General features: G+C 38.9%; 1 protein-coding gene across 1 annotated transcript in view; it reads right to left on the bottom strand.

Moving 5' to 3' along the window:
- Positions 1-1,112: 1,112 nt before the first annotated feature.
- ABCB5 (ATP binding cassette subfamily B member 5) overlaps positions 1,113-13,124 on the bottom strand; it is a 33,474-nt gene continuing 21,462 nt past the window's right edge. Inside the window, exons 19-28 of the mRNA XM_053982489.1 lie at positions 12,889-12,966; positions 12,307-12,390; positions 10,185-10,388; positions 9,392-9,492; positions 7,972-8,112; positions 7,323-7,479; positions 4,876-5,073; positions 3,777-3,983; positions 2,667-2,813; positions 1,113-2,126 (exon numbers count right to left, since the gene is read on the bottom strand). Coding sequence (XP_053838464.1) covers positions 1,929-2,126; positions 2,667-2,813; positions 3,777-3,983; positions 4,876-5,073; positions 7,323-7,479; positions 7,972-8,112; positions 9,392-9,492; positions 10,185-10,388; positions 12,307-12,390; positions 12,889-12,966 — 1,515 coding nt within the window. The 3' untranslated portion in view covers positions 1,113-1,928. The remainder of the gene's footprint in view (positions 2,127-2,666; positions 2,814-3,776; positions 3,984-4,875; positions 5,074-7,322; positions 7,480-7,971; positions 8,113-9,391; positions 9,493-10,184; positions 10,389-12,306; positions 12,391-12,888; positions 12,967-13,124) is intronic.

The following is a 13,124-nucleotide window of genomic DNA, read 5'->3' as shown; positions in this document are numbered from 1 at the left end:
GGGCTCCTGTCATGGCACCAAGGGTGTTCTCTGCTCATGGTGGCCCCGAGGCAGAACAAAAGAACTATCAAAGCAGTTCACACCTCCTCGGCCATAGATGCAGCATCCTTGTATCCCTGAGGACCAGGCTGGCTTTTACAGAGGCTGAGGCTTGGTAAGATCCTCAGAGTGGGGAACTGTTTCCAACTTCCATACTGGAAAGCTCCAAAAATAATGGAGAATGGTAATGGGAAAGGGAAATGGGCAAAAATTACCCACTGATAAGAAAAGTAGTGGTTACTTTCCTTTTTTATTTTCAAAACTGAGAATCAAAGTCTAGTGCTTGTAATTTTAACTGCAGTGCAGAAACAAAACGGGGAAAGGGAATTAATTGAAGCCCACATTAGATAATTGGCAATGTAGTAAGGGCAGCAGTTCCATAGTATGTGCCTATCACAAGAAAATTAAGAGATCACACAAGAGTGTGAATGAGTAAAAATTTCTCTTGAAACAGTCTCTGAGAAAAAGCTGTGAGGGAGAGCCACGGTATTTATTTTGGCAAACCTGAGATCAGATTTTGTTTTGTGTATTTTATTCTCCTTGCAGATTCTGATACCAGAAAATAAGTGAAATGAGCAAAGGAGTTGGTAATTATTGTAAGTTTGTCTGCTACAATCTGGAAATTATAAAGTACTGCAGGTTGCTCCAGGCTATAAATCCTAACCCAAAGCCACATGCAAAGCCTTGGAAAATTGAAATGCTGCAGTTGGGTTTAACCAGCCAAAAAACCCCAGCTGCTGAGTCACTCTAACTACACAGTCAACAGTCAAAGGATGTATTGCAGCACCCTGAGGAATATATCAGAGGAATAAAAAATTATTAAAGCACATGTATAAACAAGCTTTGCCAACACTTAAAAAAAATCTATGAAATTATTGATAGAATAATAAACTGATTGGGAATGGCAAAGACCCTTTAAATTATCAAGTCCAAATGTTAACCTAATGCTATCAGCTCCACTACTAAACCATCACCCTAAGTACTATGCCTATTGAAAATAAAGGAACTTATATTGAAAACAACTTTTCATTTTTTCTTTATTTTAAAGAAAAGCTGTTTACATGGTTGACAGGAATCCACTCCAATAGATGCCATCCTAGCTCCCCACAAAACTTTTGAAATTATCTTGATGGATACAAAGAATTACTAAACTCTGTTAGGTCAGCATTTGAAAAATACTAAACAAAACAATGGTATTTTATGCAATTTATTTTGATATGGAAAGGTTGTAGCTATTATAATTATTGTCTGAATTGGAGTATTGAATATCCAAGAAACACAGTAATATGAGAAATGGGGCATAAAGTAAGGGAAAAAACCAAACCCATGAATCAACATCCTTCTCTTAAATGTAATTTTTTTTGGAATCTCAGTTTTCAGTGAGAATTGATAATAATCTTTAACTAAAGAAGACTTTATTACTCCATCTGGCTGGTGAAGAAACCCAAAGAGCACTCACAAGCACCAGCATTTTGTTTAACCATGATGCTTAACTGCTGTCATACTCTGTTATCACCTTGGTCTATGGCAGCTGCTGTGGGCCAGGGTTTGGAGTGACACAGAGAGCAGGGAACCCACCTGAGCTGTGGGTGAGACTACACCAGGTCTGACACCCTCCAGAGCATGTGACACACCAAACTGCTCAACATGTTCAGTCCCTAGGACTCCTCTGTGCACCTTCTGTGACCCAGCACCGGGCATGCACTGCTTGTCCCCATGGATGTGTGAGCCAAGGGCTACACTGGACACAGCAACCATGCTGCAGCACAGTTCCTGCTTGGTTAGCACAAACACAGCCAACAGTAATCCTCTGTAGAGATTTTAATGTCTTCCCATAAAAAAAACAAAACAAAACAAAATAAAAAACCCCAACAACTCAGCAAGTAGTACTAATTAGAGACTTGTGCATTTACAAGGGCATAGTAGTGTCCTTCCTTGGCCAGTAGCTGGCTGTGGGTGCCCTGCTCGACCACCCTGCCATTCTGGATCACCACGATGATGTCGGCTGTCTGCACGGTGGACAGGCGATGAGCAATGACGATGCAGGTCCGACCTTGCCGGGCGTTATCCAGAGCTTTCTGGACAATCTGTCCACAGAGAACACAACAATACTGTTAGCACCTGAAAAGACTTCCCTTGTCCTAGGAACTACCTTTGATTTCTCACTCTCTTATCACCTGAATACATGCCGCACAGATACATACATGTCAGTGCACACAGGACACTGTGTGCACTGTACTCAACAGGATTTCTCACTGAAGTCAGTGAGCCTGATCAAACAACTATGAGACATGGAGGAGTGGGTTCTTGGGCATCCAGCTTGTGTCAGAACACAAATTAAGTATTTACCATCAAATACAGCTGAGAGGAAGACAATTGAGGAGTATCAGATCAATGTGGAGTTTTATACTTAAAATTTCTTTTTTTTTTTCTACTTTTTATTCAGTAAATATAAATATCTTTCTAGTATAGTTCAATTCAAACCTTTTAGGTGGAAAAGCTACTGTGATACACCTGACTTGTTTCACAATTGACCATTTGTAGTATGTTTGCTTTAATTTTATTCTACAGAAAGCAACCAGCTATGTACATAGGCGTAAGTATTTCACATCATAATCATTATTCACCTTTTCACTTTCTGTGTCAAGAGCAGAGGTAGCTTCATCCAGAAGCAGAACAGCAGGATTACGAACCAGAGCACGGGCAATTGCTATTCTTTGCTTTTGACCTCCAGAAAGTTGTGTTCCTTTCTCACCCACCCGGGTATTATATTTCTGGATGTTAGAAAATAAAGATCACCAGTGAATACTATTAGAGAAGGAAGATTAGAAAAGTAAAATTTATTCATGGTTCTAAAAGTTAAGCAATTTAATCTCGAAACAAAGAATAGTGCAAGTGGTTTTAAGAAAGCCAAGGCTTTATAAACATCTCTAGTACAAGCAGTTATATATACAACCACACATTCATATGCAGTCTGAAAATTTACTCCCTCAAAGGCTGGAATAGGTCTTGAATGGTACAAGCAGTGAGGCATCCAAAGAGCATATGATCATAAGATTAACAAACAATTTAATTCTTACTGACATATACACAAAGAATTTGAAGTTACATTGCTTGTGAATTAAAAATCTCAAACATTATTAGTAGTAATGAAAATTAAATATTTTTCAATAATATTGCCTCAGTTTCAGGTACCCAGACTACAGTGAAAACAAGCTATCAAAGCATTTTTTCTTGTTAGAACCAAATTCTTGCCACGCATGAAGGTCAAATGCTATGCCATTCACTTTTGATTTACTGTCCCTTTGTATTTACTAAGAATTCCTTGTGCACATCCATTCAATTAGAAATAGGCTGCTTTCTTTTATTATTTCTTTTTTTTGGAAAAATGTCTTTATCAGAGTAACTTGAAGAGTTTCTATTGTCAAAGGAAAAATATATTAAAAAAATTTTATGAGCACTTATACATAGAACATTCTCTCATTTCCCTCTCCCTACCTCCCCCTCATCCCCAATTATTCTGGGTTGTCTACCACTGTAATAAAGAAAACATTGGGTTTTTTTTATTTTTTTTTTTTTTGAACAAATGGAAAAGGATTTTAAAGCTTGAAACACACTGACATTTTAAAACATAAAGGCTATTATATTAGGGGAAACAAAAGCGAGCACTACCTTGATATTGCTATATCATTCCAAATATATGATCTCACTGTGAAGAGAACATCACTGTCTCTTACCTCTGGCAGTTTTTCAATGAAGGCATGAATATTTGCTGCTTTAGCTGCTTCTTCAATTTCCTCCTGACTAACCACCCTACTGTTGTCTCCATATTGGATATTTTCAGCAATGCTGCTGTCAAACAAAATGGGCTCCTGTGACACCAAGCCCAGCCTGGACCTCAGCCATTGTAAATGCAGAGATTTGGTATCAAATCCATCTGCTAGCTAGAAAAAGCAACAGAAACATGATGCCAAGCTGGCTACTGAACTCATCCACGCATAGCTACTGTAAACAGAAAATGTGAATTCTAAAAGAAAACCCATTATGTGTTATTTTACCTGATGTAATCAAGTAAATTTTTTGCATGCTAAATGGAGAACCAGCAGAATAGATGAAATATTTTCCTGCATTGGTTTTTAATTTTTTGTTGTTTTGCTTCCATTTGCTAGCAAGCAGAAACAACCTGCAGGTAACAGGTTGTTCTTGAGGTCCATCCAGCCCTACTGACCACAAGAAGCACCAGGAAACTCATGGGATAGCCTGCCCCTTAAAAAGCTGAACGCAACAATAAATTTTCTCAGTCATAGGTCTTTCGATCTTACAGCCTCCAAAGGAGGTTTCTTTCCACTTTTTATACCCATTAACCCATATAGCCTGTTGGGACCTCCTGATGGTGAGATTACATTTGTGTTACCTGAAGCACGTATCTGTGTCCCTAATGTGTCAGTTCACATAAGCAGGAAAACTTACACACTGACAAGCAAGACACATTAGTGTTATGCCCCTGTCTGACCAGGGTGTGAGGAGCCTTGGGGAGGAAATGCAGGCAGACATGGTCATTCCTTTCCCAGGCAAGATCTGTGACCTGAGGAAGCACATTTTGCCAGCATGGATGCTGCTGCTGGGACATGTGGGCAAATGCACAGGGCAGGCAATGACAGGGGTTTGGGGATTGCCTACAGATCCACTGGAGGCACAGCCTCCGTAACTCACACCTCTAAAAAAAGGCATCTCAACAGAGGGACTAGCAGGCTTGTCAAAAGCCTCTGAAACCTTGGCAGATAAAGAGTTGTGTAGATCCAATTACTATTAATAGCTACACAAATCTATTCTTACCACTTGTCCTTCCACAGGGTCATAAAATCTCTCCAAGAGCTGAATGGATGTGCTTTTGCCACAGCCACTGCTTCCTACTAATGCCAGAGTCTGTCCTTTTTTAACTTTCACATTAAGTCCTTGCAAAACCTGAACTTCTGGCCTTGTTGGATATACAAAATGGACGTTTCTGAATTCAATGTTGCCTTCAAAATGGCTCTGAAAAGAAGAGAGTTCACACGCTTATATTAACATTTATTAGCCTTAACTATAACAACACTTGTTAATACTTGGTTATTAAAGTGAGAGATCCAAGAAAGTTTGGGAAGGTGTTTTCAAAAGTGCTTTTGAAATTCTTTTAAATGACATATTGAACTGAGCATAATATCACTAGTATAGGATGATCTGTAAGTCACTACATCCTTCTGGAGAAGTTTTCTGCATCTCTTGTGTCTGTTTCTCATTTCATCTTTGAAAAGAGTATCACAGAAGCACAGAATAAGCTGAGATGGAAGGGACTTTCCAAGATCAGAGTCCAACTCCTAGCCCTACACAGCACCATCCCCAGGAATCACAACACGTGCCTGAGAGCATTGTCCAAACACTTGAACTCTGTCAGGCTTGGTGCTGTGACAACTTCCCTGGCGAGCCTATTTCAGTGCTCAACCACCCTCTTAAGAAAAGTAGAAAATATCCAGATTTTTCTTTTCTAATTGAGATACTTCTACTTGTGATATAAACTGTATCGTTTGCTTTCCTGATCTTACCCGGCAGGTAGCACAATTTGAACAACTGCAACACAAGGTCAAAATCAGAGATTAAGATAACAGAGCTAAATTCTTCAGTAGGTTATCCACGAGCACAAAGGACAAGCTGTGTTTAAAAAAGCAGTGATAATTAATTAGACATCCTAGACAGGTTGATATTTAAGCACAAGTGGAAGAAAGGGGGAAAATGCCAAGGCTGTCCTGTTCTTTGGGGTATGAGCCAGCCCCCTGTACATGCCAGCAGCACCACTAAGACGATGCTCTCACAGCAGGTGATAACCTAATTTGATGGACTCAAACATTTGCTTTGCTAAGTCATAGGCATCACTGGCAGTTAAGTCCAGTCTACCCTAAAAACGTTTTCACTTAATTTTTATTTTACTGGAGACCTCCTGCCAAGTCTTTCAATGTCTGTGTCAGAGAACCCTGGTTCAAGAAAATATGCAAGCATGCTCAGAACTTTAAAGGCTGAAAATCCAGTATATAAGCTTGAAGTTATAGAAAACTGGATTACAGCTTCCTGAGCAGGAGCTACCCTCTAAACCTACATGGGAAGTTAATTTTAAATTTAGATGAACCTGGATGTGCCATTGTAATCCTTCCAGAATATGTAAATTGAAAGCATTACATGCATAAATTTGACAAGTGCTGAGGTCAGGCTCCTTAATGACAATTTTGGTTTAGAAGCAAGGTTTTTTGGGGAATTTTGGTGTGTTTTCTGATTTATACTTTTTATTGTTTTTTTTGCTTGTTATCTTTCCTCCCTGAACTTTAGCGCAAACTAAATTATTCATTAAGCTTGTTTTGACTTCACAAGAGCCCATTTTTAATTGTAAAAGTTTTCACAGGTGGAATAGGATGGCTTTTGGCGAAGTGCCTTTCTGTAAAGGAACTAATCTCTCTTATTTACAAAATAATTAGAAAAATGCATTAGTATTTTATTTCTCCTATAAACTCTTACAAAGACAACAAAACTTTTATTGGAAATGACATTATCAGTGTTTTCCTGAAGCCATTTACACTGTGAGTCAGTAGAATGAAAAGCATTTTTTTTTATCATTTAGAGAAAAACTACCTTAAAGGCCATACACTTTTGTCTGAAACCCAGAAATAATATGGTCCCTAAATAAGTCAGTATATCACTATTTGTATAGCGTCTGTTTTTTTGACAAAACCATAGGATGGTTTGGATTGGATGGATCCTTAAAGAACATTTAGTTCCAACCCCCCTAACACGGGCAGGGACACCTTTCACTGGACCAGACTGCTCAGAGATCCATCCAGCCTGGCCTTGAACACTTCCAGGGATTGGATATTCACAACTTCTCTGGGCAACACATTCCATCCTCACAGGAAATATTTTTTTTTCTAGTATTTCATCTAAGTCTACTCTCTGTCAGTTTTAAGCCAATCCCCTATGTCCCATCACTACATGCTCTTGTAACAAGTTCCTCTCCATCTTTCTTATAGGCTCCCTTCAGGTCACAATTAGGTCATCCTAATTCAGCACCCTTTTGTGACACCCTAAGAAATAGGCACCTGTGAATACAATTGCCACTAATAGATAATTACTAATTTATTTTGTTACAACATTTTTTCCTGTGAAAAAAGAAAACTCCTTCCAAAAAATATACCCAAAACCCCAAAGAAACATCTCCAATATCCCGCCAAGCTCCCATACAAAATGACATCAACCCTTACCAATTTTTCACCTTGTTCACTGTAACTGTCAATTAGAGGTTTTCTGTCCAAAAGCTGAAAAATTCTTTGAGCTGACGTTCGAGCTTTGCCATAGTCCGGTGCCATGGAAGAAGACTGACCAACATTCATAGCTGCAAATATGACAGAAGAGAAGACTCTAAAAAGCAAAGGACAAAGCGTGATGCATTCCAGGTAGAACAATGCATTCTTTTCCTACTGTGTGAAACATACCTTCAAAATAAAGATTTTTTAGCATGTTTAGGTTATGATATTTCTGGAGCTCCTCACACTCCAAGATGTCATCCAGTACTAGGAAGGTCAGCTTACTCCCACAGCTAGTTTACAGCTGAACAGCATTATCATATCACTTCTCTTTTTAACATTCTCTGCCTGGAAGGGATATCGAAGGGCAAAGGCTTCTCCAGAGTAGATGTGCTGAGCTTGCTGCTCACTTCTGTTGTTTCATTGCCCAAAGATGCACCTTTCCCCAAAACAGCCCTTATGCCTAAAGAAAACTTCCAACCAGACTGAATTCCTGGATTCCCATGCCCCATTACCTCTGTAATTTGATAAAATAATTTGCATGCATTGAAATCACTACACTGTGTACTAATTTTGATATTTTTTATGTTTTATAAAGTATACTCACATAAATACATTTTCAAAGTTGCTCAGACAATTAGCAATGAGCCACGCTCCAAATCTGAAGACTGCTGCATTAATAAAGTACTCTGAACATTGAGCTATTCCATAGGTAAATCCATAGAAAGGGGCTTTTCTCAGAGATTTTCTGATAAAAGAAGAGACTTTCCATAAATTATTTGTAAAAGAGAAACAACAGACACTGGTTGGGGGATAGCCAGACTTCTGGAATAAAATTTTCAAGAAATCCAGCTCACCCTCAAAACCACAACAAATCAGCCCACAACACACATACTCACAAACAATCCTTGCCAGACCCTAAGAGCCCCAACTTCATGACATAGAACCACCCTTAGGACAGAAAGCAATGAAAACCTTGATCCTCAGGTATGTTAAATTGAATCCCCTTCCATTGCTTTTATAGCAGGACAGGTCACTAGAGCAGTTAGTTAAAATGAAATAAGTTAATGAGTACCCCATATGACCCATTTTATAAAGAAAACAAGCAGGCTCAAGCCTGGCCTGAGAGCTGCCTGCAGGCTTCCACCAGCTCATCCCATCTGAGCAGAGCATGGACACATTGCTGGGTATCCCCACTACAATTCAGACTATGCCACTATTTCTCAATCTGTCCCTCTGGAAAGGTTTCATTTTGTGTAGCTAATTGAAACACACACCAAATGAGAATCTGGTGAACTCTGTCCTCATTGTTTAGGATGCTCTCTGAGGAAAAGGAAATCTCCTTTCTAGTTTGAGCTGTAAATCAGACCTGTGACAGTCCAAGCAAGTATCCTGCCCAAATCTAGGCTCTTAGCAGTTCACCAGACATTGAATTTTAACACTATTTTGGCTGATGCAATACATAATTTTCAATTCCTTCTTTTACATTAGAAGCAATTTAGATTTTGGGCTATTTTATTGAAATAAAATGGAGCTAGAAACATCTGGCAACTGTAGTGATTCAAATGCATTTCAGTGGAGAAAAGTCAGTGGAATGTAGTGGATCAAACAAGGGAAAAGTATGAAGTTCTTTTCAAGGTTTTAAAGTCATACAGGAGGAATAAAACTGGTTTATGTTATAAAGGGTGTGGTGGAACTGGCAATTCCTAAGTTAAGTAGCATCAGTGCAATACACTGACATGGAGTTAACACATATCATATATTGTAGGCAAATACAATATTCTGTAACACATGCAAAGAATGCAGTTTCTAAAGTGTTTTCATAATAAAAGACAAATCCTGCCAATGTTTTTTTTTCACTCTACACTTAATTATGTATATTAAAATTTAGAGACTATACAAATTCCAGAGCTATCTGAACAGCTATTGATATTCTTCCCAGTCTTTAGGGCATTGGCTAAGTTCCAAGAAAGGTATTTACAGTAAATCTGAAAGACTAAAGTTCAATGTAAAGAAAAAAACCCCACCTATATGTATGATTCAAACAAGCAACATATCTTTCATAAAATGCTTCTTCCTTGGTCAGTGAAGCTACAGTTCTTATGTTTTCAACGGATTCTGTTGAAATCTAAACAAAGAGATTGAACAAATTAGAGGTAATCTCTTAAGACTGCAATCTGCAAGATTTCAGTCTCTAGCATTTGATTTCTTCTCTAGCATTTATTATTTTAGATCAGAATGTTCTTGCTTAAGAGTAGGGATGAAGGTGAAAAGTCCTAAGCAATGAGATTATTCATCAGCAGTGTCTTCCCTAACTCATGGATTGTGGCCCTCATGAATTAAACCAAATTTAATAAAATGGGGACAAACACGAGTAATCTGGACACAGCTTACTCTTTTGCATGGACTGCTTCACTCTCCTGGAAGAGCACTATCAGGTGAGTGAAGGCAGTACCCTGAAACTTGAGCATATTAATGGCTTGCCTTTATGACAGAATAGAAAAGTATCAATGTTGCAACACTTCTGGCTGCAGCAGAGGAGTGCAGAGCCACGTTGCTCACCCTAGGCACCAGTGCTGGGGCTGCTTCTGCTGCAGCTGCCACTGCCCAGAAATCCACTATGGAGGCTTTCAAATGCATTTTTATATTCTAATTTGCAGATGGTTTGTGTTATCAGTGTTTTGCTTTTCCTGAAGATATATAAATATTCCTCTCAACATCCTTCATTTATCTTGGACAATTGAGTCAGCTATAATATAACTACAATGTCATCCTTAAAAGTGATCTCACACAGAACTCTGTACGAACTGAAGAACTTACTCTTCCAGCCTCTTCCAAAGCTTTTTGATCTTCTGCAGCATGACCAGTCATAGAGCTGGCACTCACAGCATTGGCACCAACAATAAAAGGAATGCAGGCCAGGATAAGCAAAGTTAGCTGCCAGCCATATATAAATGCAATAATGATGGCAGTCACAAGGGTAAAGACAGTCATAGTCATCAGCGCAAGTCGGCTTCCAGTTGCCTAAGAAAACCCCAGAAACCCCCCAAATATATGTAATTAGATTTTTAATTTTTTTTGCTTAAATTACCACTTCAAATTGCTGTAGTTAAGGCCAAAGGTTTGGCTGGAAAATGAAACCATGTGCAATCACATGTGTGGGCATTATGCACCAACTTCTCTCGTTCCTAGAGATTCCTCACACCTGCCAGCATTCAGGCCTTCAAGGGGTATTAATGTAGTCTAGAGAGTTGCATATGACAGTTGTTTAATGAAATGTATCTAGGACTTCATACACTACCCAAGGTAGAGAAAATTGTGACCACTGTGACAGTAGGGTGAGTTGGCAGTTTGATGACCAGCATTAGGCAAGAGTGACTTGGTTCTAACAGCAGCCAACCACTGAGACCCTCCGCATTAACAATGGTGAAAAATATTCATCGTTAGCTTCGTACATTGCTGCACTTGAGGTTGTGTTCTTAGAGAAAAGAACTCTGAATTTGGCCACCCTACAGAAATGCTTTATCTCAGTGGGATAATGAGTAGGAAAGACTAACTCTGAAGAATTTCACCTCCTCTCAGCCTGTATAGCCTTTTCACCAAAAACTTTTTAAAATGAGAGTTGATTAGCATCCAGAATCTGGGTGGGGTCTGATCTGCAGAAAGAACTTCTGCAAATAGTCCTGTGGAAATAGATCATCTTCCAGACCTTGGCATGATGGTAAAAACAAAAACTCTTGGGTGGGAAGCAAATATTCTTCTTTCTTTTGCCAAAGGGTTTCCTGCCGTGAAAAGACTTTTCTTGTTCAATAAATTTAAAATATTAACAATTAAACCAATGCCGAGGTGAATTGTCGCCATATGTTCTAGGGGTTGCACATAAAGATGGATTTGGAAACTTCATCCAGTGCAGCATGAGGCATGGGACGGACTTAGTGACGTCTGATAATCCAGACATCACAATAACTCTGGACATCCATTCATGCCTTAGTTGTTTTTTGTAATTAGGGAACTGTGTGCACCCCTCTTTTTTACTGCCCTGACAGGGTGATAGACTTCATTGCCACTGAAGCAAACAAACTTTAAAAGATGAAGATGACTAAATTATGTCAAAGACTATTTCATCTCTGCAAGCCTGCAATGAAGGAGGGCTGAAGAGAAACAAAAACCTATGGAGACTGAAAAATGTAGGGATTAAAAGATTTGTGATGTACAAATATGAAGGGGAAAAAATACATTAGTAAACTTTTCCCCACAAGTCCTGCAGTGATTTGCTTTTCTCTGCAAAGAGACAGAAAGAAACAGAAATGTTTGGCAGATTGTCAGGTTCTGCGGATGAGGTGAGAAGTTGAAGGAACTGTGCCGAATTTGCCATATTCTCTCACCAGTGTCCAGTGACCACTTCTCTTATACCAGCTTCTTGAGTAGTTCTCTTCCTTGGCCGTTGTCCTCTGTGGCACTTTTAAATTGTGCTGGTCTATTTCTTGCTGTTTGTGAAGCACATTTTGTGGTAATGGGAAGAATTCTCTTCACTGAGGTCAGTAAGGGTTTGTATCCCCTGCAAATGCAACCTCTTTGTGGCATTCGGGTGACACCCATAACACAGTGTAAAAACCTAGGGTCCAGTGACTGTGGTCCAAGCATATATGCAGATTTCACTTTGCATGGTGAAATGGTCTACAGTTATATATTTAGCTTAAAGACTTGCAAGGAGGTACATGAAAGGTACATGAATATCTGCTGGATTTTTGATAGTTGTAAATTATCAGCTGAGAAATCATTTCCAATGTGTCTGTAGCATGCTATGTAAAGGCATCTACCAGTCTGTGGGGTCGATTTCCTACTTTGTTTTCTGAAATAACCTTGGAGTTCCTTGCCAGTTGCAATTAATATTTTTAAGGAAAAAGATATTTGAAAAATAAACATAAAAGAATCAACATACGCCTTTAACTTGGGAAGCATCTGTAGCAAGACGAGTTAGCAGAACACCAACAGCATTTTTCTGGTCATCATACCATCCAATCTCCTGCAAGAAAATATATTGATTTTTCTTCCAAAAAATTACATGAAACAGGATGTCTGAGTGAATATTCTCTCTGTGTAGTCAGCATTTCCAAGTAAATGAAAAGAAGACACTTAAAAAATATTCTTTTGTGGACATCTAAATGTTTGTAATCAAACTGTTCTTGGCTGTGATGTTTTCCTGAAAACATTTAGAAACTTTTATTATAGCTGCCATTTATTTAGACATTCCTTGGTCCTGAAGAGGTTAACTATTCTCTTACAAATTACCTATCCCATCAGCTACAGAATCATAGAATATCCTGAGTCAGAAGGGACCCACAAGGATTTGTACATACAGAAAGGAAAGGAAGTTTTTTTATTTGCAAAGGCTATGGTAGGGTTCTTTCTACTTCCAATCACCAGTTTACTGTCTTCTGGTCCCTTTCAGAGGTTTCTACAAACACACAGGTTCTTGTCCACACCCATTTCTCTCTCAGTATCCTAACTGCCTAATTCATACCTGCTGAAGTAATGCTCTGAAGGACAAAGAGCGCAGTCTCATTGTTAGGGTCTCCCCAGACTTTCCAAACATGAATCCCTGGAGGAGGAAAACCAGTCACATTTTCTCATCTGATGCTGTAACTCTGTTTTTAAATCTGCCCAACAAAAGCAATCACACCAAGAAGCTCAACAAAAGCCATCACACCTACAACCCCCTGTGAATATATATGTCCTGGGAAAAGCATCATTCACATT

Source organism: Vidua macroura, chromosome 1, assembly GCF_024509145.1.
Source record: "Vidua macroura isolate BioBank_ID:100142 chromosome 1, ASM2450914v1, whole genome shotgun sequence".
Classification (NCBI taxonomy): Eukaryota; Metazoa; Chordata; class Aves; order Passeriformes; family Viduidae; genus Vidua; species Vidua macroura.
This window is presented reverse-complemented; position numbering and strand designations above follow the sequence as displayed.